The sequence below is a fragment of the Phyllostomus hastatus genome, unplaced genomic scaffold (assembly GCF_019186645.2).
Source record: "Phyllostomus hastatus isolate PE091 unplaced genomic scaffold, TTU_PhHast_1.1 phas_contig_58, whole genome shotgun sequence".
NCBI lineage: Eukaryota > Metazoa > Chordata > Mammalia > Chiroptera > Phyllostomidae > Phyllostomus > Phyllostomus hastatus.
The window spans coordinates 5,930,472-5,956,656 of NW_025333916.1; the positions used below are offsets into that span (position 1 = coordinate 5,930,472).

Here is a 26,185-nt window from a genome sequence, read left to right on the forward strand (position 1 = left end):
ACACAGTGGAATGCATGGAATGGATATAGCCTGATTTTGAAACCTACTTAAGGAATTTTGTTCTATTCTGGAAATTAGTGAGGAAAAATGGCTTTCAAAGAGATGATAAATTAAGTCTAAAAATTGTCTAAGTATATTTAATTAGAAGGTGTTTTACTTGGCAAGACAAATAGGATGAGAGGTCAAATTTAGAAAATGCAAGGATACAAGAAGTAGGATGTGAAATGACAATAAGGGGTGGGTTTTCAAGTGGAATTCTGTCTACATATTATCTAAAAGATGCAGTTGCTCCTCTTCTTTATATAAAGCGAAGTAGCACCACTCCAAACACTTCCAGTTCTGAAGTGGTCCGATTGTCACTCTTAACTCCATGTAGGCAAATACAGTCTCCTGTTATTATAAAATTTTTATTAACCAAGCTCTCTACTAAAGATTTTATGTGACAAATACTTTCTTTTTAACTCAAGATTTATTGCTGAATTTGGGCCAATCTTGAAAAATGTTACACTCACTTCTCCAAAGATAGTTGCAGACCAGATATTCTGGCCAAATTATTCTAATTTTAAAATCATAGTAATATATTTTGCAGTTAAATTCTTCTTTACAAACTCTCTGTGGGACTTTAGGAGAATACAAAATTATAATTAATTGTTTAGGTTTTATAAATCACTTTAAAGAGTTAAAAGAGGTACCTTTATGCTAAACATTTTTACATTAATGAAGCAAATGTGACAAAAGATTAATATTGGATCCAGGTTAAGGAAGGAGGGATAAGTGATATTCATTGTACTATGCTTTATACATCTTTTTGATTAATTTTATAATGTGAGATGTTTTAACAAATTCAATGATAGTGATATTGTCAAAACCTTTCCGAGGGTATGGGTTGTGATACAGAAGCCTCCAAATCACCTATTAAGTGGATGGCGTGGGTGCATTGTCCATTCTAACACGATACAAAAAAAAAGCATTATCTTTGAATACTAAGTAAAAAATAAAAGGCGTTGATGGTATTCATAGTTAATGTTCCCTAAATATTCTGAAATAATTCTTTTTATTTCCCTAGGACTTTTCAGCATGGCATAGATGATTCTGCTTCAGATTCCTTAAAGCCATTTTTCAGGCAACCATTACATTGGTCTTCTTGCATATCACATTTCTACCCTTCTTTACTCAGGTGAGAACCTCTAAATGCTATATTATCTATAATTCTATAATTCTTTTTAAAGTTTAATAGAAACTTTTATCCATGGAGGTAAATGCATCTTACCAAAAGAACTTACAATGTTGTATAAGACACAGGTAAGTAAAAAGTATTGTTTATCTTTTTTTTTAGCTCAAGAATCCAAGATAGAGTCCTTATAATTATTCTACTAATTCATAGCTTTGCTGATATAGTCGAAAATGGTAATTTGGGGAATTTAGTTCTATTTTAGAGAATTGCCTAGTCACTTAAAAAGTCATCCTTCTTGACCCATGACTGAGGATTTGGCAGTTCTCCAACTAATTATCAAAAAGACAGCAAACTTATTAATTCATGTAACTAACTCAGAACCTTAGTGAAAGTTGAATGAGGAGTAACTTTTAAAATTATGAATAAGGTAATTCACTTTTATTATCTAATTAACAGTTTTTAAATATAGGAAAAATCATTTAAAGTGTGAAATGTACTTCTAGAGTAATCTGATGACATTTTGTGGCATTATGTGGAAAGTCAGTTTGATTCTTTGCTAAATATATCATTAGAAAGTATCTTTTGGTATCTGTGAATAACTATATTATGTATAACTAAAGAAGATACTGTTAATCCACAACAATTCTTTTTTTCCTTTTTATTGAATTTATTGGGGTGACACTAGTTAACAAAATTATACAGGTTTCAGGTGTACAATTCCACAACACATCATCTGTACACTGTATTTTGTGTTCACCACTCCAAGTTTCCGTCCATCACCATTTATCCTCCTGATACCCTCCTCTCCCTCCCTCTACCTCCCCTCCCCTCTACAATCACCACACTGTTGTCAGTGTACAAGAGTTTTCTTTTTTCTTTTTTGCTCAGTCCCTCCACCACCCCAGTCCTCTTCCCCCCTACAGCTACCAGCCTGCTTTCCATCTGAGAGTCTGTCACTATTTTGCTTGTTAGTTCAGTTTGTTCACTAGATTCCACATATGAGTGAAATCCTATGGTATTTGTCTTTCTCTGCCTGGCTCATTTCACTTAGCATAATGTTCTCCAGGTCCATCTATGCTGGGGGACTCACAAAGAGTCCCCATACATTCTCGATTCATCTTGGAAATACACTGTGATTTCACCATCTAAACTGACTGAATGTATTTCTCTCTTGTTCTTGAGGAACAAGAGTCCTACACATTAATAGAAGGTTGAGAACCTCATACACAAAGTCTCTATATGATTTACCTGTTATTTCCTATTATATAGGTAATGGAGACTCCAAGACCAAGGAGATATAGACCCTACCTGCAAAGACCCCAATGTACTATTGTTACTCCACTTATATATGAAAATTTTCACGTCTCTGATTAATTCCTTATGACTGATTTCTAGAGCTGGAATAACCTCAATGCTCTGTCCCCTGGCATGTAAATATACACTTACATCATTGAGAATTAAATAGCTAACTTTTTAATATTCATTATTGGCAAAGTAACAAATTAAGCCACTAGACATTTTATAGTGTGAGTTAAGCAAGCAACTGGTCCTTTTGATGAGTTCCCAAACTTCTAAACACATTTGTTTTCCCTGTTATTTTTCAGATAACTTTAATTCATCTGTATTATCTGCTTATCTTAACCTTAACCATTGGAGTTATATGGTCCTTTACGTATCACTCTGTAAGACTTCAACCTGCAGGCTTGCCCTGTCCAGCCCAACTAGAGGCCTGAGAAGTGAGCATAGAAATGGCTTGTCTATCTTTCAAATAGTTACATCTTATAAGAAAGTTCTTCCTCTCCTCTATACTGAAGGCAAGCATAAATGTAGTAAGACTTTTCTTTCTTTTTGCTCTGTGTAGCAACTAATCTCCAATACTATCCTAACAGAAAGATTAAAACATGGGGTGGCTAGTGAGCCCACAGAAGAAATGCAATTTGATATAAGCTTTCTGAAGGGTATTTTATGAGCTGTATCAAAAGCCTTAAAAATATTTGTGCCCCTTTATTTGGCAATTCCATTTCCAGGAATCAATCATAAAGAAGTAATCAGAACTGTTGAAAAGTTTTATATATAAGGATGTTCATGGAAGCATTATTTGTGAAAGGAAAAAATGGAAATAAATCTCCCACAATATGGAATTAGACAAATAAGTTATAGGTTAGCCATAGGGTTGACTAATGTGAAGCCATTAAAAAGGTTGATTTAAGAAATATTTTAATCACAAATAATTATGATTTATAGTTTAGGGGGATCTACAGGTCCAGTTTTTACAGTGAACTGCATACTAGACATGCCAAGTGCTTCAGTTATGTTATCCCTCTCAGACCTCACACCAGTCTGTAAGGTAAGCACTTGCATGCCCCTTTGTGGAGCATGAAGTTGTAAGAAGAGAACAAAGCTGGAAGGCAGACTCTACACCTAGGTTTGTTCCCTTTCAAAGTTCAAGCTCCTGACAAATACACATCCACTTTTCAAAGGGGAAGCAGCTCAAGGATGTTAACAGGTGTTTGTGAAAAATCTAAGATTGTTAGTTATCCATTATGTACAGTCCTTTTTATGTTTCAGCTTTGCAGGGTTTCTATTATACTAATGTATAGTGTTTCCCTCCAAGGGAGGGATCTAGAATGCTGACTCCCCAAGCTTGCAGGATGAGAGAACTCCTATATCCTAGAGGGTGAACATTTTTTGAAATGTAGGATACAATTGAGAAGTATTGAGCCCTGCTACTATGCATATAGCATTAAAAATGTATGTATAAAAACAAACATTGAGAGAATATATACTAGAGACTGAATAGTTTTTATATTTGTAGGATTTATATTTATATTGGTAGGATTGTGAACAATTTAAATTTTTATCTGGGTAGTTCTCCATATTTCCCAAATTTTTATAACAAAAAATTTTCATTTTAATAAGACAAAAGCTTTTTAAAAGTAAAATAAAAACAGTTTCATTGCTCTGTTCACATGGCTTAATGTATAACCTCCATACAGATTATTTCTAGCTCTGAGCACTTGCCTTTACCCCAACATTGTTTGTCCAACTGCCCATATTTCTTAAATGACCCACTGTATCACTGGAAACCCAATACGATGTCCTTAACTAATTTTTCCTTCTACTCTTCCCCCATCTTCCATGTATGCTGTCTTTTCTCTTAGGAGTGTCATTATTCTTCCATACTTTGATGGTGAAAACTTGAGTATGGTTTCCGTGTTGAGCTGCTTCTTTTCCTGTTCCTAGAATGTCATCCTGTTCAGCTGATTTTTCCTTCAACGTTCTCTTAGAACCATCTTTTCTCTTGAACGTATTATAACAACTTCAGTCCATTGTACTCTTATTTGGCATTTTTAAGATACTGTCTTCATTCTATCAGTCTCCTGCTACTGTTTTACCCACATTGTCTTATCCTGGCTTATTTCTAGGAACGTATAAGAGTTTTCTGTGCTCCAACTATTGCTCTCCTTGCTTGCCTTTGAGACTCAGTTATTTCATTTCTTTAACTTTTATTTAATGGTTATTATTAGCTCCAGGCCTTTCATTTATGTAGTTTTTTTCCCCTGGAATACTTTTGTCTCTCCTTTGCCATTCTAAATTCTCCATGTAAGGTACAGCATGATTACATCCTACACTGAGTACATAGTTTATGCCAATTGTTGTCTAGCAGGTCTATACAATCTGCTTAAAAAGACATGGCCCATGTGATTTATGATTCAACATGTTCAGAGCAGTGGTATGGTCAGAGGAACCCAGGACAGTAATAAAAGTAATTTCCCATTAACTGAAGTTATTGATTTGCATTTGTCAGACATTGCAATGGGAATTCCTAGACCACCATCATATGACCTTAAAAATCTTCACTTTTCCATCTATTTCTCTCACATGTGTCAGCTGTTTCAATGTGTCTTTTACCCCCAAATTATTCTCCAAAATTTTATTTCTCACCTGAGCAACTAAAATTAACTGTTCAGGAAAATATGTGTGTCAGATGAAGACAAACTAAAAATATATTGGGCCTCTTTTTTTTTTTTGAAAAGTGGAGGCTTAGAGGAGCAGTAACTGAATTATTTAATATTATGGAGGATCTTAGTAACTTATTTATCTATTTGCTTATTTATTTCTACCTGTTTATTGTTTCAGAAAGAATTTCAGTCAGCTTTTATTTTTTAAACATATTCTATTGATTATGCTATTACAGTTGTCCCATTCCCCCCCACCGCCCCGCCTTTATTCCCTTCTGCCCTGCACACCCTCTCCCACCTGCATTCACCCGCTTTAGTTCATGTTCATGGGTCATACATGTAAGTCCTTTGGCTTCTACATTTCCATACTAGTCTTAACCCCCGTCCCCACCCCCACCCCGTCTACTTTGTACCTACCATTTATGCTACTTATTCTCTGTACCTTTTCCCCCTCCCTCCCCCTCCCACTTCCCCGCTGATGACCCTCCATGTGATCTCCATTTCTGTGGTTCAGCTCCTGTTCTAGTTGCTTGCTTGGTTAATTTTTGTTTTTGTTTTAGGTTAGGTTGTTAATTACTGTGAGTTTGTTGCCATTTTACTGGTCATAGTTGTGATCTTCTTTTTCTTAGGTAAGTCCCTTTAACATTTCATAAAATAAGGGCTTGGTGATGATGAACTCCTTTAACTTGACTTTATCTGAGAAGCACTTTATCTGTCCTTCCATTCTAAATGAACGCTTTGCTGTATAGAGCAATCTTGGATGTATGTCCTTGCCTTTCATGACTTGGAATACTTCTTTCCAGCCCATTCTTGTCTGCAAGGTCTCTTTTGAGAAATCAGCTGACAGTCTTATGGGAACTCCTTTATAGGTAACTGTCTCCTTTTCTCTTGCTGCTTCTAAGATTCCTCCTTCTCTTTCATCTTGGGTAATGTAATTATGATGTGCCTTGGTGTGTTCCTCCTTGGGTCCAACTTCTTTGGGACTCTCTGAGATTCCTGGTCTTCCTGGAAGTCTATTTCCTTTGCCATATTGGGGAAGTTCTCTGTCATTATGCTTTCAAATAACTTTTCAATTTCTTACTCTTTCTCTTCTCCTCCTGGCACCCCTATGATTCAGATGTTGGAATGTTTAAAGACATCCTGCAGTTTCCTAAGCTTCTCCTCATTTTTTTTTTTAAATTCTTGTTTCTTCATTTCTGTTCTGGTTGAATGTTTATTTCTTCCACCTGGTCCAAACCATTGATTTGAGTCCTGGTTTCCTTCCCATCACTGTTGGTTTCCTGTACGTGTTCCTTTATTTCACTTAGCATAGCCTTCATTTTTTCCTCTAATTTGCAACCATAGTCAACCAATTCTGTGAGCATCCTGATTACCAGTGCTTTGAACTCTGCATCTGATAGGTTGGCTACCTCTTCATTGCTTAGTTGTATTTTTTCTGGAGCTTTGATCTGTTCTTTCATTTGGGCCATTTTTGTTTTTTTGTCTTGGTGTGCCTGTTATGTAGTGAAGGGCAAAGCCTTAGGTGTTCACGAGGGTGGGGCAACCCATGTGGCTGCATTGTGATGCTGTATGTGGGGGAGGGGTCCAAGAGGGAACAGTGCTGCTTGCTCAACTCTCTGCCAGTTTTTAGTCACTTCCCCTGCTACCCACAATCAAATTGGGCCCTTTTGGTACTGATTTCTGGATGGGTGGGTTTGTGTACATTCTAAGAACCTGTGGGTTTCTGCCATGAACTCTCCTGTGAGGCTGGGAATTTCTCCTGCTGCTGCTTCAACCCCCAGAAGTGTTTTCAATGGGAGGTTTGCGGCTTTATTTCCCCTTGCTGGAACCCTGGGTTGCAAGATCTGTCTCGCTCTTTGCCAGCCACTGCCTTGCGTGCCCTGGTCCTCTGACCATCACCTTGCCATGAGTCCTCTCCTCCCCAGCTGCCTGTCTCCACCCATCCTATGGGCCTGGATGAGTGTTTCTTCTTTAACTCCTTGGTTGTCAGACTTCCATACAGTTTGATTTTCTGTCATTTCTGGTTGTTTTTTGTTTTTAAATTTGTTGTTGTCCTTCTGGGTTTTCAAGGAGGCACAGTGTGTCTACCTATACCTCCATCTTGGCCAGAAGTCCCTCAGTCAGCTTTTAATAGTATTAAATATATTAAGATAATGAATTAAAAGTACACTACAAGGAAGAAACAGACAAGGAGGAAGATAAAAAGTTATGACTTAAAAAAAGAGTTACAAATGCAAAAACAGTTGTATGGGTCATACTTTTTTCTGTAGGGTTACTAGAGAAAACTACAAAGAATAAAAATTGGGAAAAATAGAATTTTCATGTTCTCCTAGAATCCCTGTAACAGTGTAGAAGACCTTGATCTCGGGAAAGCAAATGTATTTTCAAAACAGTAAGTAAAATGTACTTGTATTCATTATTCCTAGCAATCGCATAGGCTAACAATGTGAGCTGATTTAAAAAGGGTAAAGAGTTTCCTATTAGATGAAAATAAGGCATGTGGAGAAAATATTAATCTCAAGGTTAGTCCTATGACACCATACTGTCCTTTCATGTAAATGTTCACGACAGAATAATATCTTAGTCAACTGTACTGTGATTTGTTATAAAGCTTTTCATTATTTTCCAAACTTTCATCTTCTTGCATATTTTAAAAAATTTCCAAATATTTTTCAGATCTTCCTTAGCTAGGTAGGTCATGGCTGCACACTGACCCCAATGAGCATGATCAGTGTGAGTGAGCAGTCCATTTACTCTATGCTGCTCATCTTTTCTTACAGTGACAACATGCTGTTCTCCTTCATGGCCAGTCCAGTCTAAGCTATAGATACTTATTTCTATTCTGCTTTTATTTCTATTCTGCTTTTACTAAATGTAATTCTGTTTTAGATTTATATGCTTTTTACCTTCCCTGAGTGTATTATGCTACTTTTGACTTCTTATATTGTATGTTATGTGGGTCTTTTATTTTTTTCCTTTGCCAAATTAAGGAAGTTTCCTTTTATTGTTTTTTCAAATAAGTTTTCAATTTCTTGCTGTTCCTCTTCTCCTTCTGACATCCCTATGATTCAGATATTGGCACATTTGGGATGTACCAGAGTCATCTTATTCTCTCCTTGTATTTTTGAATTTTTATTTCTTCATTCTGTAATGTTAACTGTTTATTTCTTCCTTATGCTCCAAATCATTCATTTGAACCCAAGCTTCCCTCTCTTTACTCTTGGTTCCCTGTAGATTTTTCTTTATTTTATTTAGTGTTGACTTCATTTCTTCCCTTATATGTTTGCCATACTCAGTGAGATCTCTAAACATCCTTATCATCAGTGTTTTGAACTTGCATCTAATAGATTGGCTATCTCTGTTTCACTTAGTTGTTTTTCTGGAGTTTTGATCTGTTCTTTCATTTGGGTCATATTTGTTTGTCTCCTCAATTTGGCAGCCTCCCTGTGTTTGTTTCCGTGTATTAGGTAGAGCTGCTTTGATTCCTTGTCTTGGTGCACCTGTTATGTTGTAAGGGGTGGAGCCTTAGGTATTTGTCAGGGTGGGGCCACATGCTTCACCTAGTTATGGTGCTATATGTGGGGAGGGGTTGGAGAAGGAACAATGCTGTTTGCTTGGCTCTCACCCCATTGCCATTTACCTCCCCCACTTCCCATATGTGACTGGTGCCCTTCCAGCTGATGAAGGTGCTGAATCCCAGAGTGAGTGGGTTGTGTATGTTCTAGGTCTGTGCAGGCCCTTTAAACAGACTCTTCAGAGAGACCAGCAGTTTCTTCCACTGCCCCAACCCCCACTAGTTTTTACAGCAAGAAATTATGAAGCTCTGTTTCCTGGCACTGAAACTCTGGGTGTGTGGTCTGGCCTGGGGCTCCCAGGTGTCCCTCCTGGTTTTTGTCTGCCACATGTGAATGTGGGACTTTCTGTTCTGCTGGCCACTGCCACTGCTGCCTCGCACTGCATTCTCTCCAACTGAGCTCCCCATTCTACCCCTCCTATCTATCTGGATGAATATTTCTTATTTAAATCCTTGGTTGTGGGATTTCCATATAGTTCAATTTTCTGGCGGTTCTGGTTGTTTTTAATTTTGAGCTTTGTTGTGATCTTTCTTATGGTTGTGTAAGGAGGAGAGGCATGTCTACCTATACCTCCATTTTGGTGGAAGTCTAAAATGTTTTCTTCCTCCTTCACCTGGCTGACACCAACTTATCTTCCTATCTCAGCTCTAATGTGACTTTTGTGGGAAAGCCTTTCATCAACCCCAAAGACTAGTTCACTTCTTGTTACTATATTTTCTAATAGCATTTTTTTGTTTTTCCTGCACAGAGTTCTCATAGTTGTAACTTCAAGTATGTTTGTATGATTATTTAAACTATATATTTATATATATATATTCTCTTCTAAATTCCATAAAAATAGCCACTGGTTTTTGCTTACTATTGTGTCTCTATAGCCTACCACATATAAATTGGCCAACAAATATTAGTTGAGTGAATGAGTGAAAAGAGGAAAAAATGTGTTCAAAGTAGTATTGTATTAGGTATTACCATATTCAGCGGGATTTTTAGCTCTTTTCAAATATTTGCTCTGAGTGGTGAAGTTCAGTCTTGGAAAACATGGTCTTATTGAGGAGGTAGCTTCTAGGATCCTGAAGAGAGAACATCTGGGGAGAAGGATGGAAAAAGAGCTTTGGCCTCCCAGCTGCTGCTGACAGCTGCTCCACAGGAGTGAGGAAAACAGCTTCAAGAGCTTGTACTCTGATGAGGCGCCAAGCTTGGACATGGAGGTAACAGGCAGGGGGAAAGCTACGAGAGTTTTTTGACACAAACCTCTTAGTGGCTGTTCCTGAATGTGGATGGACAAGCAGCTGGATCTTTAAAAAAATTTTTTCAGAGTGAAGGTCACTTGCCTACGGAGCAGTTATTAAAAGAAGTGAAAATATCAGTGAACTAGGTACTTGATGCACCCAGATATCTTAAGGTTTATATCTATTTATATTTTTCTTTTTCTACTTTTTCTACTATGGTTTAAAGGTATTATGTAAATAAGAATATAGTAATGGAACCAGCAGGGAGATAATAGAAGACAACTATAGGTTTTCACCTTAGACAGACATGGTTTGTAGGCTTATATAGTTTTATGATCTTGGAAATCAAGTTAGCCTAAGTGAGCTTTAGTTCTCCAGTACTATATGAAATTGTGTATATTTTGGTGAGGAAGTTGAGACATAAATTCAATACAATCTTGTTGATTCTTAAAAACAGCATGCAGTATAACTGGCTATTTCTTTCATCTTGAAACACCTGATTTCCTTTACTTCTGAGATACTTTCATGGTGCAGTCATGATTAATAACTGAACTAATGTGCCTATATGGCACTTATCACATAGGTTCTTACTAAACAATCAATCAATACTGTTGTGTTAGTTGCAGATTTCAGAAAATTACAGATTTTATCAACTATCTAAAGATGTTTTAAAGGACCCACTACAAGTGTAATGAAGTATAAACAATATTGAACTGGTTTCTTATTTGGTCTCTGCACTTACCAGAGTTATGATGCTAGGGGAGAACTTTCTTGATCTCCCTGTAACAGGATATTAATTACCTGGTGGACACGGACCAATAATAGTTAAAGGCTCTAGAAATATAACTTTTGCTCCTCAAAAGAGGTGGTTGAGTCATTTAGTAGTGTCCAGGGTCTCAGGTGCTAGATTAATACTTCACACAGAGTTTAAAACAGCTGAAATGTAATATTATTTTAAAAGTTAAAATTAGATTTTCTGAAATGGGATATGCTAAATTGTATAACATTAAAGTAAGGAGCTAAGCTCTGACTTGTAGGTACTACTATCTTTGGATGGTTTGGGGAAAATTGGGTCATCATAAGTTAAATGTCTACCCTCTAAGTTGTACACCAAGTAATGTAGATAAAACCAACTCTGAAAAAATGAGACTTATTAAGAGTGTCAATCTACCTTATTGAACAAAGTTATTTACAATCAAGTCAAATCCTCTGTATAGACACTCAGGTGAACCCTGTCTAATTTCTGTTTATTGGGTCATCTTTAATTATAAAGCTCAGAGAGACTTGGTTAAACCCATCATAGAGATTAAACTATATATAAAAATTTCCAGTGCTATAACCACATATAATATATACAATCTTGGTTAAAATGATGAAGAAAATATATTTTGTGTTCCCCCCACCTCAGCTTTTTTCTCAGGGGCCAAAATTATTTTCTTAAAGAAAGAAGACAAAATAGCTTTAAAGATTTGTCTTTACTTATTTTCCTATAAAGATTTTGAAGAATCAGTTTTGGAAAGCCAAGAATGATATAGTTTAGTAATAGAGGGGGCTTCACCTCCACCCTCATTTTCCCACTTTAGGGCTTTTACTCTTAGTTTCTCTTCAGTCATGCCCTTGTCTTTGTTCTCTGAATCATGTACCTTATGGGCTCTGGTATTAATTTGGCCCAGTAATCCTTGACAGGAACCATCTGGTCAAAATCAGTCCCTAGGTACCTTGAATAATGTGTCTCCAATTTAGGAATAAGCCTTGAGACCACAAACTTGATTTTGGGTCAAAAACACGGTGTCCTCAATCAGAAGATGAAATAAAGCCAAACATCTTCAATGCTGGAAAATACAATTTACCCATCAACTAACAACCAGGTTGAATGAATAGAAGCCTGGAGTGGTAGAATTAGCATGGGTTCTAAAGTCAGAGAGACATGGGTTCAAAATTCAGCAGCCACATTTATTAGTTAAGTGAACTTGGACGAGTTTCTCAATAATCTTGAAATATGAATTAAGTGAGATAAATACTACGAGTTTCCATTCATGTCTTATCTTGGATATCCCCAAGAAGCATACTGAGACAAGGATTCAAGGATTAGAAAACAAGTAATTTATCTTCTAAGAGGAGAAAACACTGGAGTGAGTGAGTGAGACAAAGGAAGAGAGCAAAGAAAGATTAGTGTAATCAAGCCAACTACCAATGAGTAACCAGAACTTAAACCTTCTGGGGAAACTCTTGGTGTTATCCCACCAAAGTAGCAAGGATGCTGAGATATTAATACAGCAATTTTTATAAATATTGATTGAGAGCTGCACTGGGGTGTTAACTCTCTGGTACTTCCTGAAAGGAAGAGAAATAAGAGCTCTTACATTCAGAAGTCAGGCCAATGTCAACTAAGTAGTAGTAATGGCAAGAGAATGTGGGGAAATTGACAGCATCTGCTTTGATCTCCTCCTTATACCATGGAAATTCACCCATACCCCTGTTAAGTTCTCTCAGCCCTATCATTGATTCTTCTAGATGATGGCTGGCCAAAATTTCTTTCTTTCTTTTTTTTTAATATACTATGTCAGAGTTAGTGGGGTAAGCTAGGATTTCCCCTGCTGCAATTATTTCAGACTTTACAAGTGATGTTCATTGTTTACATTCCTCTACCTCTTATTTCAACTTTCCCTCACCATCTGCTGATTTGTGTTGTTGCCAAATGGAGTCATGGACACTTTCGTCCCCAGAGGATTGAACCCCAGGCTATCATTCACCTATCAGAATGTGGTTACTTCAGTCACCTATTTATGGTGATTACCAGTTATGAAAGCAAAAGGGACAATCCCTTGAATTGCAGACATACTCCTTCCTATCCACCTTATGATGGCTGCTAATAATATATAATTAGGGTTAATGTAGCTTCTCATGATAATTAGGGTTAATCACCTTTGCCAGTATAGTAACTCCTCTTTGCCCAATAGACTGCTGTCATGGAAAGCCTAAAATGACCAGATGGCAACTATAAATTTAGTTTAGTTGAATCCTTAATTGTTCCCTGGTAGAGGACCACCACAAAAGCCAGGATCTCTACTCCCACAATACATATTGGAGCTTACAAAGATAGAAAACACAAATTCCCTGACGGAATTATCAGGAACACTGGTGAAAGTGGCCCCTTTCTTCTTTCACCTATTGCCTCCCAGATCCATGTAGTTTATCTGTTGGGGACATGGTATCATATAGTGGCTGATGGTTCAGAGAAAATATCAAATCTTGAAGGACAGTAACCTAATATCACAGGAAGCCATCCCCAAGCTGTGCATTTCAGAATCCATTCCAATATTCTACTAGTCTGTCATATATATAGTCTTTCTGGAAAAAGTCAAGTCATTGTTAATATAACGAGAACAGTTTGTGAGACATTGATGTAACCTGGCAGCCAAGGAGAGTGGACTGGAATGTGCATGTGTGAACAATGATGACTTCACTGTATTAGTCAGTAAGGGTGGTAGACACTGTTGAGTGAGCATGTGTACTGTGTGGCCCTCACATTCAAAATGACTGAGAGCAACAAATCAGCATCAAATGTTGTGTTAAGCTTGAACATTCCTCCACAGAAACTATTTGAATGATTCAGATGGCTGCAACTATGGGCAACTACTCTCTGGCAGCTTCATGACAACAATTCTCCTGCTCATGCATCATGTCTCATGGAGACATTTTTGGTGAAATATCAAGTCACCCAGGTGACTCAGCCCCACTGCAGCCAAGATTTGGCATTCTGTGACTTCTGTCTTTTCCCAAAACTTAAGTCACCTTTGAAAGGGAAGAGATTTCAAGCCATTGATGAGATTCAGAAAAATATGATGGGGCAGCTGATGGTGATTGGGAGAACTGTGTGAGGTCCCAAGGTGCTTACTTTGAAGGGGACTGAAGTTTCATTGTCCTATGTACAATGGTTCCTGTATCTTGTATCTTCTTTAATAAATGTCTCTATTTTCCATATTACATGGCTGGATACCTTCTGGACAGACCTTGTATAGTATAGACAAAAACAATGACATGAAGAAGAATAGGGTAATTCAAATCAAAAAAGCATCACACCCATCAGTTAATCAAACTTTTCTAATTTTTTAAGTGCCTCACCTTGAAATATAATCTTGGTCACAATTCTAGTTTGTTCCATGTCATAAAAAAGGCACGTAAAACTGAGTTATGCTTTGTATGTTAAAAGGGTATCACTCACACCCCTTTATTACCTTGGATTTCAATTCTGGATTGTTTTTTAAATAGAGGTAGCTTGTCTGTTGAACCTCATATTATATCTTTCTAGCTGCCTTCTTATACCAGATCACATATGATTAACAGTAGATACGAATACAACCCAGTGGCCCTTATAGTTACACCATTGGGTACTAATTGTGGTCATTCAATAATAAACTATTAAAGGACATTATAAGGACCCAAATCCACAATCTTAGTCTTACTAGTACCTCTCTAACCTCTGAGCAAACCAACCCTAAGCACATTATCAACCTAGACTATGCTTAAAATAAACATCGAATGTTCTGTAAAGAAATGGAACAGCCTAGACCAGGGTGTCTGAGTTGGTTGGCCATCATCCTGCAAAGTGAAGGATGGTCGGTGTGGGTTTGGTCCCCAGTTGGGGCACATGCAAGAGGCAACTCATCGATGCTTCTTATTCACATTGATGTTTCTTTCCCTCTCCCCCTCCCTTCTCGTCTCTCTAAAAATAAATAAATGTAAAATTTTTCAAAGAAATGGAAACATATAATAAATGCTTTACTTCAGTAATCTTCCTTCATTGTGATATTTTTCTCTACAGCAAAAAATTATATCTATTATCTGTATTTTAGTATTTAGACTACAAAAATGAACTGTTCTCAAAAAAAAAAAGGAAACAGTACAATGTCAGAGAGAGCAGAACGGCACTGCAGTCTCTAACTTGCCTTTAACTCAGCAGTGAACTTTGAGCAAGTGAATCATCTGACACTTCACCTGTAGCAAATTAGCTGATTTTAATTTGTCACAGGATGATAAGCAAAATCATGGTACAATTTTTCAGTCATTAAATTAAAGCACAATAATTAACTTAAAATGAGCTTTATAAAAGGAACAGTTAGCTATCTGTGGAAACCCAAGAATTTTTAATAGACAATAATAGTATATAAGGCATTCAATGATTTAAAAAAAAAAGATGTGTCACCTTTAACTAATGGGCCATTAGCCATTTGGATTAAAAAACTCCCTTTCCATCTTAAACCAATAATCTAAAATATTTTTTCACAATGCTGAACAATGTGAAATTACACAATTACTCAGTGAATTACTCAATTAACCCTCATTACTTTATGGATAGAAATTATGTGATATGTGGTCTGAAAAACTTATAGTAGGCTATATAGACTGCACATCTTCCAAACACTAACTGTTGAACTTGACAGACTGACATATATTACTTGATGTACAGTTGGTCCTACTGAATTAGCCAAGGCCAAGTGACTGACTTCTGAACCACATGCTGAGAAGGAGCTGGTGATTTGCACTCTCTCACCCCATCCCCCATTCCATCCCAATCTGTGGAGCTATATTCCTTTCTGTCACTTCATTTCTGGGTCCCCTCACCTCTGCCGTCAGTTCCGGTGCTCACCATCCATTACTATTGCTGATCTTTGCCACTCTCCATCTAGACACATCCGAATGCTATACTGCTATTCAATACTTCTTTTCTGTTTCTTGATTAGTTTTATCTCTTCTGTTTCCTGCTCTTCTCAGGTACCAGACAAAAGAGATCTACTTCACAGGCATAGTCAGCCAATCAATCCTTCTTCTAATTAAAAAGAAAAAATATCAAAGCACATCATGATGATCTTTGGCTTTTCTGAACTGTTTCATCACAATCTGATGCTCAAAGTTTCATTAATTGTTGCAAAGGATGCTAGAGTTTCTTTTATACCTGAGTTTGGAGTTATTGCAGATACTTGGTCTAGACACTGGAGTTTTTACAAGTATAGTATTTTAGGGTTAAAAAAGGAACAGAAGATAGCAGCTGCATTCTTTAAACCTCAAAAGATTTACCAAAAAGAAAATCTCCAAGAATTTATATTAAAATCAAATCTTAAAACAAATTGATAGTACTCCAATGAAGATATACATATGAGACCTGTCCATAAAGTAACCAGCCATGCAATATGAAAAATAGAGACATTTATTGAAGAAGATATAAGAAACATTGTACATAGGACAATGATGCTTCAATCCCCTTCAAAGTAGGCATCTTGGAACCTCACACAGTTCTCCCAGGGTCTCTTTCACTGTTTAAAACACTCTGCAAAATCTGTTTTTAGAATTATTATTAGCTGCCCCATCATATTTTCCTGAATCTCATCAACGGTCTGAAATCTCTTCCCTCTCAAAGGTGATTTTAGTTCTGGGAAAAGCCAGAAGTCACAGGGCACCAAATCTTGGCTGTAGAGGGGCTGAGTCACCTGGGTGATTTGATATTTAGTGAAAAAAAAATGCATGAGACATGATGAATGTGCGGGCATGTTGTTGTGTTGAAGTTGTCAATCATCATTTGCCCATAGCTGCAGCCATTTTTGTTGTATTGTGTCTCTCAACCGACAAAAAACATTGAGGTAGTACTTATCATTAGTTTTTTATCCTAGAGAGGCATACTCATGATGGACAACACCTTCCCTGTCAGAAAACACAGTCAACATGGTCTTGACTTTGCTGTGATTTTGCCATGCCTTCTTTGAGGGTGGAGAACCAGGCAACTTCCTTTGGGATGACTGGACCTTCATTCTGGCAGATTTTTTGCTCTACTAGCTCAAGTCATTTCGAATGTGAAAGCCACACAATACACATGCTCACTCAATGATGTCTACTGCCCCCACTGACTAGTACAGTGAAGTCATCATTGTTCAAGAATGCACATTCCAGTCCACTCTCCTTGGCTGCCAGTTACATTGATGTCACACAGACCTCTCTCATTGTATTAACAATGACTGGACCTTTTCTGGACAGATGTCTTAGAATCTCAGTGAATCCCACAGTCATGTGCTCTGAGCAGTAGGGCTGCTCATTTTGCAGTGGGAACTCAGGCTAGTGGGCACTAATAGAACTAAGATTTCTTTTAGCTTTCTATTTCAGTATAAATACATGTTTTTAAATTGCAGAAATTATAACTGAAGTGCTTGATAAATAATAATAATAATAAAGTAAACACACCTGAATACAGCTAAGATTTTGCATGATGCTTCCATAAAAGTAACTTGTTATTCTCATAAACCAATAAATCTCATTATCATCAATAAATATCATTACTGTATCATTCCTTACCACCTGGATTTGAAAAATTATTTAGGCAAATTCAGGCCCCAGAAATGTAGTACTTATTAGAGTATAAGCCTAATATAATCTAGCCATAAATTCGTCCTGTCTCCCAACACAAGATTTATACATTCCAATAGACTTATACATTTTTGTTCTCTTCTTTGTATTATAGTGGAATTCAACATGTACACATTTGATACATATATAAATATATATGAAATTTCTCTTTCTGTCATTTTTTGTGAGGCTAATCTCACTTTCACAGCTCCACCAGCTCCAGGGATGAGAGAACATATGCTTCTCCATATGTGCAGCACAGACTCCTCAGTGCATGCATCTCTTGGAGCTTGGTGATTGAGGAATCTTTGTAATATTTTAGTTTTCCTTGTAGTGAGTCATTGTACTGTACATTTCAAAATCTGTGATAAGTTGAAAGATCCCAGAATTGAGGTACATCTCAACAAACAGCTTCCTATCTGACAAATGCAAGGTTTTATTTATAACCAGGTATTTAAATACAGCGGTATGAAATTACACTCCAATTATTTTGTTTTATCATGTCTAAATGGCTGAGCAGAAACACTAATCCCCTCCAATCTATTCTCTACACTGCAGTCAGATCAAGAAACTCATCTACCTTAAACTTTTAAAAGGGCCCAAGTCTCCACTAATGAGGCCCCCTATGATCTAGCGCCAACCTCCTTCTTCCAACTGTCTCTCAGAGAACCCCCTCCTTTTCTATACTCCATCAAACTGGATCTTACAATTTGTTATATGTGTCCTTAAATCAACACTTGACTCAAGTAAAATCTGCAGGAAATGTTCAAAAGCTAAGTCAATTTTAATACACCACTTGCTACCAACTAGCTGCTTTTCCTTGCTGAACCACAAGCAAGCCCCCAGGAGTCAGCACTTGGGGCTTAGAGGAGGAATAGGGACAGCCATTGTGTGGATCTGCCTTGATGTTTCAGTCTGAAGGGCTCTCTTAGTGAATTGTTCCCTTGCTTGCATATTTAAAACTACTTCAAGAGGCAGACCAATTTGGGAATACTCACAGTAATTCACAACTCCTGAACTGGTGGATGTGGTTCCTCAGGGCAGGAGTTTCCCTCCAGCCATGCTTGTCAGAATCTCACATGGGAAGCCTGAGTTGGCCCAAAGTTCAGATGCAGGCTGAAGGAGTCTGTGTATCATAAGGTTGTGAAATGATCCAAATGCCAAGCCAAGCCAAGGAGTGGGTGTTTTGAAACTTCTTCATTTTATATCTTTGGATCATTTCACTTTTGCTTAAAACAGCCTTTTGGCAAAGCATCCTCTTTTTTTTTGTTTTAAAGAGTTTGCCTACCCATTTACGAGCCTATGATCCAATCAGCTAACATTTACAGAGCCCTTAAATGTGCTTAGTTCACTGGTAGGACATTTGGAGGTATAAAACAAATTCTTGTGTCCTCACAAGGCTTGAATCTGATAGATAAACTTTTAATTGGTGAAATGTTGAAGTGCTAAAATGTGTATACTTGTCCTAAGTGCTTTAATTCAGACTCATACCACTGTGCAGAGAAATGTTTGATGGAGACTTAACAGATAATTTTTGCTGCAAATTGAAAGATGGATAGGGTTAAGATAAGTAAAGGATTATTGCAGGGGTGGCAGCCAAGGTGGACTTGAATGAGCACAAAGGCACAGAGGCAGGAAGATGACGCTAGGTCCATCCTTACGACCTATGCGCCAGGAAGCACTGCCTACCACAGTGGTTCTCAAAACTGAGCATACATCAGAACCTCCTGTAGAAGGCTTGTTCACACACACATTTCTGGGGCCCGTCTCCAGAATTTTGATGCAATGGGGCCTGGGGATTTGCATTTTTACCATTTCACAGGTGATGCTGATGCCACTGGTCCAACACCCAGTCTTTAAAAACCACTGGTCTAGACAATGTTGATAACTGGATGGTCCACCACTCTGTAAATTTTGTCTGGAAATGATTCTGCAAATTGTTTCTCTCAGCAATGTGCTTTGGTCTGCTTTTTTTTCCACGCTGAAGTTTATAGTCCTCTCATTCACATGTTTACATTGCTCAGTCACACCTTTTCTTCCCCACACTGCCATCCCCACCATTCTTACAGCTGCAGCCTGACTGAATTTGATCGTTTTTTGCCTTTTTGTTGTGGTCATAAGCTGATTTTAGGTGTTGTGATCTTTAGCCAATCTAAATGTTAAGATTTTAGAAGAAAAACATGAATTATGTTATCAGTTTTCAGTTTCTACTTTAGTCTCTTATCTCCTGCTGATTCATTAGTAAATGGAAGTGGTGATAAGGGGCCCTGACTTTGATTTTCTGTTCAACACTGATGATAATTTCCCAAATAGAAGTTTATTTGCCTTGGAAGTATTTTCTTTGATGAAATGATTACCCAAGTTGGTAGCAGTGTGACTGTTAGAGTGGTTCTGATGATTGCATGTTGATTTAAGGCTTTACATATTAAATAATTAGATTATGGTTGACCCTTGACAGAAGCTTTGAATTCCTTTGGTTTTATCAGCAATCATAGTACATGACAAATTACAAAGTAACTAAACCCTATTGGAACTTCTTGCCATGAATAATGAAAGGAGTTAATAGCATGCAGTGGACACTCATATAGTTGGTGAATGAACAAATAAATGCATAAATGATTTGTATTCGTTCCATGAAACTAAAACAGACATAGTTCTGTGAAATATAGGCATGGTTATTTTGTATCAGTTTTAAATTTGGCAGGCTACCAAATGTTAATTTGCTTTTAGCTAGTTGAGATTAAATGTAATTCCTTCCCTGAGCAACCCTAAAGTAAGCAAGCATGAAAGCATTTTCTGGGTAATCTTGGAGGAATTGACATTTAAGGGAGTTAGCATTACATCTGTACTTTAAGGCTATTAATTTCATAGATAAATTAACTTCATTACTCCATCTTTATCTTGCATTTTGAAAGGACTTCATCAGCTGGACAACTGACGACTGAGGGGCACTTGAAACTGCTATTAGCCCAGCCAGGTTGTAACTGGAACCTGCTTCTGGAAACCCTGCTGCATCAGAATGGTTTTTTACTGAGAATCTTGCTGAAGAGCTCAAGTGAGTGTTGTAATTATGAGAATGTCCTCAAAAAACCCTGTCATTGTTTGAGTTGAATGAAATTTTTTTTCTAACTTGAATGTTGACAGAGGACTATAAACCAATTGCACTGTATTAACAGTCAGTGGGGTTAGCAGCAGGCAAAATACAGAATTGCTCTATAAGCCTATTGGAGAGATTTTTGTTTCAGGGACTCTGAATAAGGGAAAGCAATATTTTGATGTAATACTGTCTGTCATAATTATCAATATCTGGGATTTGTAATGCCTAAGAAAATTATAGAAACACAGTTATATGTCGAAAACAGAGTTTCAATTAGACCTAAGAGAGAGCCAAACAGAGAGAGAAAGATTGCATTAGAACTACACTAGAAATTCAGTGGATCTTTAAGAGCACTTGTATAACTTATAAACAAGCAAGTTGTGGCTTACAGCCATATCCATGGGGGAATGGAGACATAATCATGAGAAAATTATGAATGGAAATTGAGGAGTAACAACAGAAGACCATGTTTCTCTTAATTAGATTTTTCTCTGTGTTATTCTAGAAAATGGTTAGTAGTGTTATGTTGATCTAATACATCCCACTGCTCTCCTGCAACACTTGTGAAGAGTTTTCTAACGACTTTCACATACCGCCACACATCTCTCCTTCTATTCCGTACCACCCAGGAAGCCAGGTTGATTTCATCAATCACCAGTTTCAGTTTCCATTTCCCAAGTCAAAATTGTTTTTTATCTAGCTCCCCATCACCTACAGGACCAAACTCCTGCCCTTCAGCCATTCAAATGTGGTCATGCCCTAGTTTTCTAACCTTGTTTCCTATTATTCCCTTGCGTGCTGCGCACACACACAAACACACACACACACACACACTTCAGCCATTCTCCCCAAAGCCCCGGGCGCATGATCCCTGCAGGACCTGGCTCACCCATTTTCCTATTTGAAAGACCCATCACTAACAACTTGGTTTCCATCAGCCTGCAGGGACCAGCTAATGTTCCAAATCTTTGAAGTCTCCAGTTCACATTGATCCCTTCCTTGAACTTCACAGTATCTATTATCTTGGTTGCTTATTTGCTCTTAGCACATTCCACCTTATATTGTTATTATATCTGCATATGAATGAGGCAAATGTCACCAGGCCCTACCCAGCTTGTTGGTAATGAAATGAGATTTATAGCATTCTCCTGTCCAAACCACTGGTCATTTCAGGAAATGTTTGGTTTCTCATGTCTGTTCAGGACCAGTTCCCCATGTTTTCCTCTCCCATCCACCTTGATGTTTGCTTCCCAAGAGCCACTTAGGGAAGCTGCCTTGCTCCTGAGCCCCTGTGAGAATATTGCTTCTCCCCTGGAGAAGCAACTATGGTGCTTTCAAATCCAGAAAATTCATAGTGTCAAAGTTACCACGACTCCTCAAGTTTTACTGTGTTTCCTGCAGAAGTGTGGAAATTACCGCTCTCCTAAATCCTGAACCTGACCTTATTCCTCTGGACCCCAAGCAGCACTGTTGGGCCTGACATTTGACAAAGGTCACTAGAGAGCAATTTCTTTAGCTTCAGGCTGTGACTCCACCTGCTAAAGGGAAATCGGGTGCTGGGAAACTGCTTCCTCAAGTAGCCAGCATTTATTTTTTGGCTTCTTTAGGTGTTAGGCTCTGTACTAAGTGCTTTACATTTGTCATCTTCTTTGATTCTTATCATAACCGTATAAAGTATGTACTGTTGTTTAAAACAACAACAGGAGAGATTAAGATAATGTTACTTGCTCAGAGACACGGGTAGCTGGTACACAAAAGGATGGATAGACCTGGATTTTGAACTGAAAGAGAGGGTTTTGTCTCCTGCCCTTTCTGGACAAATTCTTATACATATTAAATCCTGGAGTGGGTTTTAGGAGTATTTGGAAGAATTGTAATCTGTCCACTCTCATGTTGAATCAACCAGGACTCCCTGATGCCTGTGTATCAACTGGTCTTTCCAGCTAGGTAGTTAGGGCTGATCATAGATTTTTAATATTCTTCCTCCAACTATCACAGTGCTTTTCATAGAAAATGTCCAGTAATTGGCCAGTCAGTGATTAGTTAGGATATAAATGTGAAACAGGGTGGCTATGTGACATGGATAGTATCTGACACGGCTGGAGCATTTCTCTAATATCAGTATAATCAATGAAACTCATGGGCATAGTCCCAGAAGAAAAATTGTCTCCTATGATACAGTTATATAGAACAGCCTGGAAAATCAAGTGAGATCAAACATTTTTACTATACTGATACAGCCATTATTACAGGAAGAAAGATTGTGGTTATGAATATTTAGCCATGTTTTCTTACAAATAAATCTCACATTTGCTTATTAAAAGTATTATACCCACCTTCTGGTGTGAATGAGAGACTTCAGCTATCAAACGCACCGAGTTATATCGCATTCCACTTGGTGGTCAGGGACACATAGGTGTATTTACCCGATCTGTTTAAATGCCCATCGTTTTCACAAGGTCTAGTAGGTGTTTGATCAGGGTTACATAACCATTCTGGCATTGTCTTATATTGAGTTTATTAGCCACTCGAAAAACTGTAAGGATGAAGTGACAGAATTCTCTAATCAATTGATTGACTGAATTATTGGGCTCTAGTAAGTCTTGTCACTTTGAGTTAGAAACAATATACTGATGGAATCTTATTAACTAAACTAAGATAGAAATTCTTATGTAATAAAAATAATTTTGTAATATTTTGCAGAGACTTTCATTTCATTTATTTAAAAGTCTTAGTATTTCAGAACATCATTTGGTAATTTAGAAGTTTAATGATATTTTTAGGAAAGCAAATTTTAGAGTAATATATGCTGAATTAGGTATTTCAAGCAACCTAATTAACCACTTCTTTTATGGGAGACTTTTTGTTTATAAATAGTGTCTTTACAATCTAATTGATAAAATTTAATTTTGTGTTAAATTGGCTCATGAATAAGAATAAAGAGATTTCAAGTAGATATTTTATTATACATATTTTAAAACAAGGTTCTCTTCATTCAATAAGCAGTTATTAAATTCTGTTAGGTACAGAAATTTTTTTGATAGACAACCATACAATATAAAGATTAAAGCATATGATGTTTAATCTTATAGTCAGAGTGATGACTGCAGCTTTTGGTTTGGCTCTATGAAAGTGATTGATCAGAATTTCTATTTAGTCTTAAAGAATCAGCAGAACATATATAGAAAAACTATCTTGTAATATGACGCACAGCTTCACTGAGGGTCAGAAAATAGCCAAATTAAATAAATGAATTATAAAATTTTAGTGTATAATATGTGCTCTTCAGGCTGCAGCTGCTAGGAAGTAAAATCATGTTTTTGCCATGGATGATAATTCCACGTGTGAAAGTGAGGGAACGCTGCTGCTAAAACTTGGTAAAAATAAACTGAGTTCCTGTGGTAGGCCGTTTATAACATCCTTCGGGTATAGATCAGTTAGTACGAGACAATTCATTTGGTAATGTTTGTTGATGTTATTTTTAAATTAGGCCATCTTAAATTTGAAGAAAAATAATTCTCAACTACAAATGTTTATAGAAGAATTTAAAATTGTAAGACACTATTTTGGATTACTGACTTAAAAAAACCAAAGCAATTGTTTTGGTAGTTATCTCAGTTAGGCCACATGGTCTAAGCAGTTTCTCACATGTGGCATCAAAGGAACAAATATTTGGCAACTTCTCAATTGTTAGCAGGTGGCCTTTTCCTGCTGGTGACATTTGAATGAAGTATGACTAACATTCTTTTCTTTGCCCATTGCCCCAAGAATGATTTCCAGTGAAACTTCTTGGCTTCTTGTAATTTGCTGTTGTAATATAATAACAACAAAGTAGCAAATACATAATGTTTAACATGTTCCAGACATTGTTTCTAAGTGCTTTGAATGTGTTCACTCACTGAATCCTCATAACAACTCTGTGGAGTAGGTACAATGATTCCATTTCACAGGTTAGGAGACTGAGACACATAGAATTTAAATCCCTTATCTAAGTGGCAAAGCAGGATGTGAACCAGACCTCTGGCTTCCAGAGACTCCTTTTACCTGCCACACCATACCATACCGCATCCAAGCAGAGCCACTGAACGTTTACTAAATTGTAAGTTGCACAATTCATGGGATCTGTCGGGAACCTTACAATGGATAATTTTGATAGTACATTTTGTATTTTCAACCTTATAACAAGTGTCTAAAGATGATCAAGTAACCACTTAGCAGAAAATTCTAGCTAAAGGGCTGCTATCCCTACCAAGCAATGCTTCACTTAAAATGAATGAATCAATTCAAATTCTCTTCTTTTATAGTTAATATATTTCCTGATCTTTTAGGTCATGAGAAGCACATTAATGGCAGAAGCTTGGCAATCTTGACTTTCAAGTACAAACACCACCTGGGGAGTCAGTTAACATGGAAGATTCAGACTCAATAGGTGGGGCCTGAAAACCTGCATTTCTAGCAAGCTTCTGGGTTTGCTGCTCCCGCTGCCACTGCTCACTGCCCCACCTTTTGAGTAGCAAGGCCATTGATGGAAGTATCTGTTGCTATAAAAGGCAAAAGAATTGAGTATGTGGCTTGCTTACTTAAGAACATTTCTAAACCATTTTATCAGGAAATTCACAGCAGCATGAATAAGTAAGAAAGCTTGATCTTATTCAACTACAGAGCTGAGTATGTTGCTCCCCTGACAAAAACCTTTTGAGGCTGCCCACTACTCATCCAGTTAGGACGCTAATCCCTGAGGAACAAGCAGTGTGCCCTTCTCTGGCTGTGGCGGACTTGTCCAGCATATTGTGTCCTGCTGTCCTCCAGCTTAGCACGCTCCAACTCATGCATATTGTGGTCTCGTTTGTGCAGCCCAGATTTGTACATTTGTAATAGCAACGTCTCTGCCGAAATGTCTTGAGGAAAAAGGCAGCTGTTCCAACACCAATGACCTTTCAATTGTCCCATATATGTACCAAGTTCTTTCCAGGGACAGAGCCGTTGAAATGTTAATTAGGGGTCCTAGAATCTTCCTCCCCTCCATTTCCTGGCAACTGCTAGTCATCTTTTAGCTTAAACATTACTTGCTCGGAAGTTATCTTTGATTGTTCCATAAGGTCCCATCATAATTCCTTCTGTTATATTTGTCACAATTTTAAGTGAAAGATTAATTCACACGATTGTGTATTTAATGTCTGTCTCAGCCTCTGTGAGCTCCAGGAGGCAGGGACAGCTCACCATGTATCCCCTGTGGTTGGCCTTGTTCTTGATGCTTCAGACTGGTACCAAACACACAGGATGTGCTTAAAAAGTATCAGTTGAATGAATTAATGGAGGCCTCTTAAATTTCTATGACAGCAGTTCTGTTTCATTTATTAGCTTTAGGAGTTCTCTGACCTTCGGTCGCCTCATTTCTAAATGGGCTATTAATATTGACTTTATACATTCATTTTGAGGTTTTAAAAGTAAACACAAAGTGTGATCGGCACCTAGGAGGCACTTAATTTATATTAGATTCTTTCCTTCTTTTATAGTGGAAGCCAGGAAGATATTCCTGATGTATTTCTCTTCTGCCATCACTCTTCCTTGGCTCTCCATACAGTGGTCTCTCCGTGGCTTCCCACAACTCTCCCCTCTGTCTAAGCATAAATTTAAGAGTCTCCAAGGAGGTGGACTTCCCCTTTTACACCTGTTTGCCTGACATGGGAGTCCTCATAAGGAAATGAAGACCCAAAGAAACCTGAGTTATACCTGAGTATTTTTTTGCTAGG

General features: G+C 37.5%; 1 protein-coding gene across 6 annotated transcripts in view; it reads left to right on the plus strand.

The window, feature by feature from the left end:
* Window positions 1-26,185, plus strand: part of KIAA0825 (KIAA0825 ortholog) — a 398,694-nt gene that overhangs the window by 148,143 nt on the left and 224,366 nt on the right. For all 6 annotated transcript variants that reach the window (XM_045848391.1, XM_045848392.1, XM_045848393.1 and 3 more), the window contains 2 exons: window positions 1,067-1,177; window positions 20,251-20,390. In XM_045848391.1, the coding sequence (XP_045704347.1) occupies window positions 1,067-1,177; window positions 20,251-20,390 (251 nt within the window). The remainder of the gene's footprint in view (window positions 1-1,066; window positions 1,178-20,250; window positions 20,391-26,185) is intronic.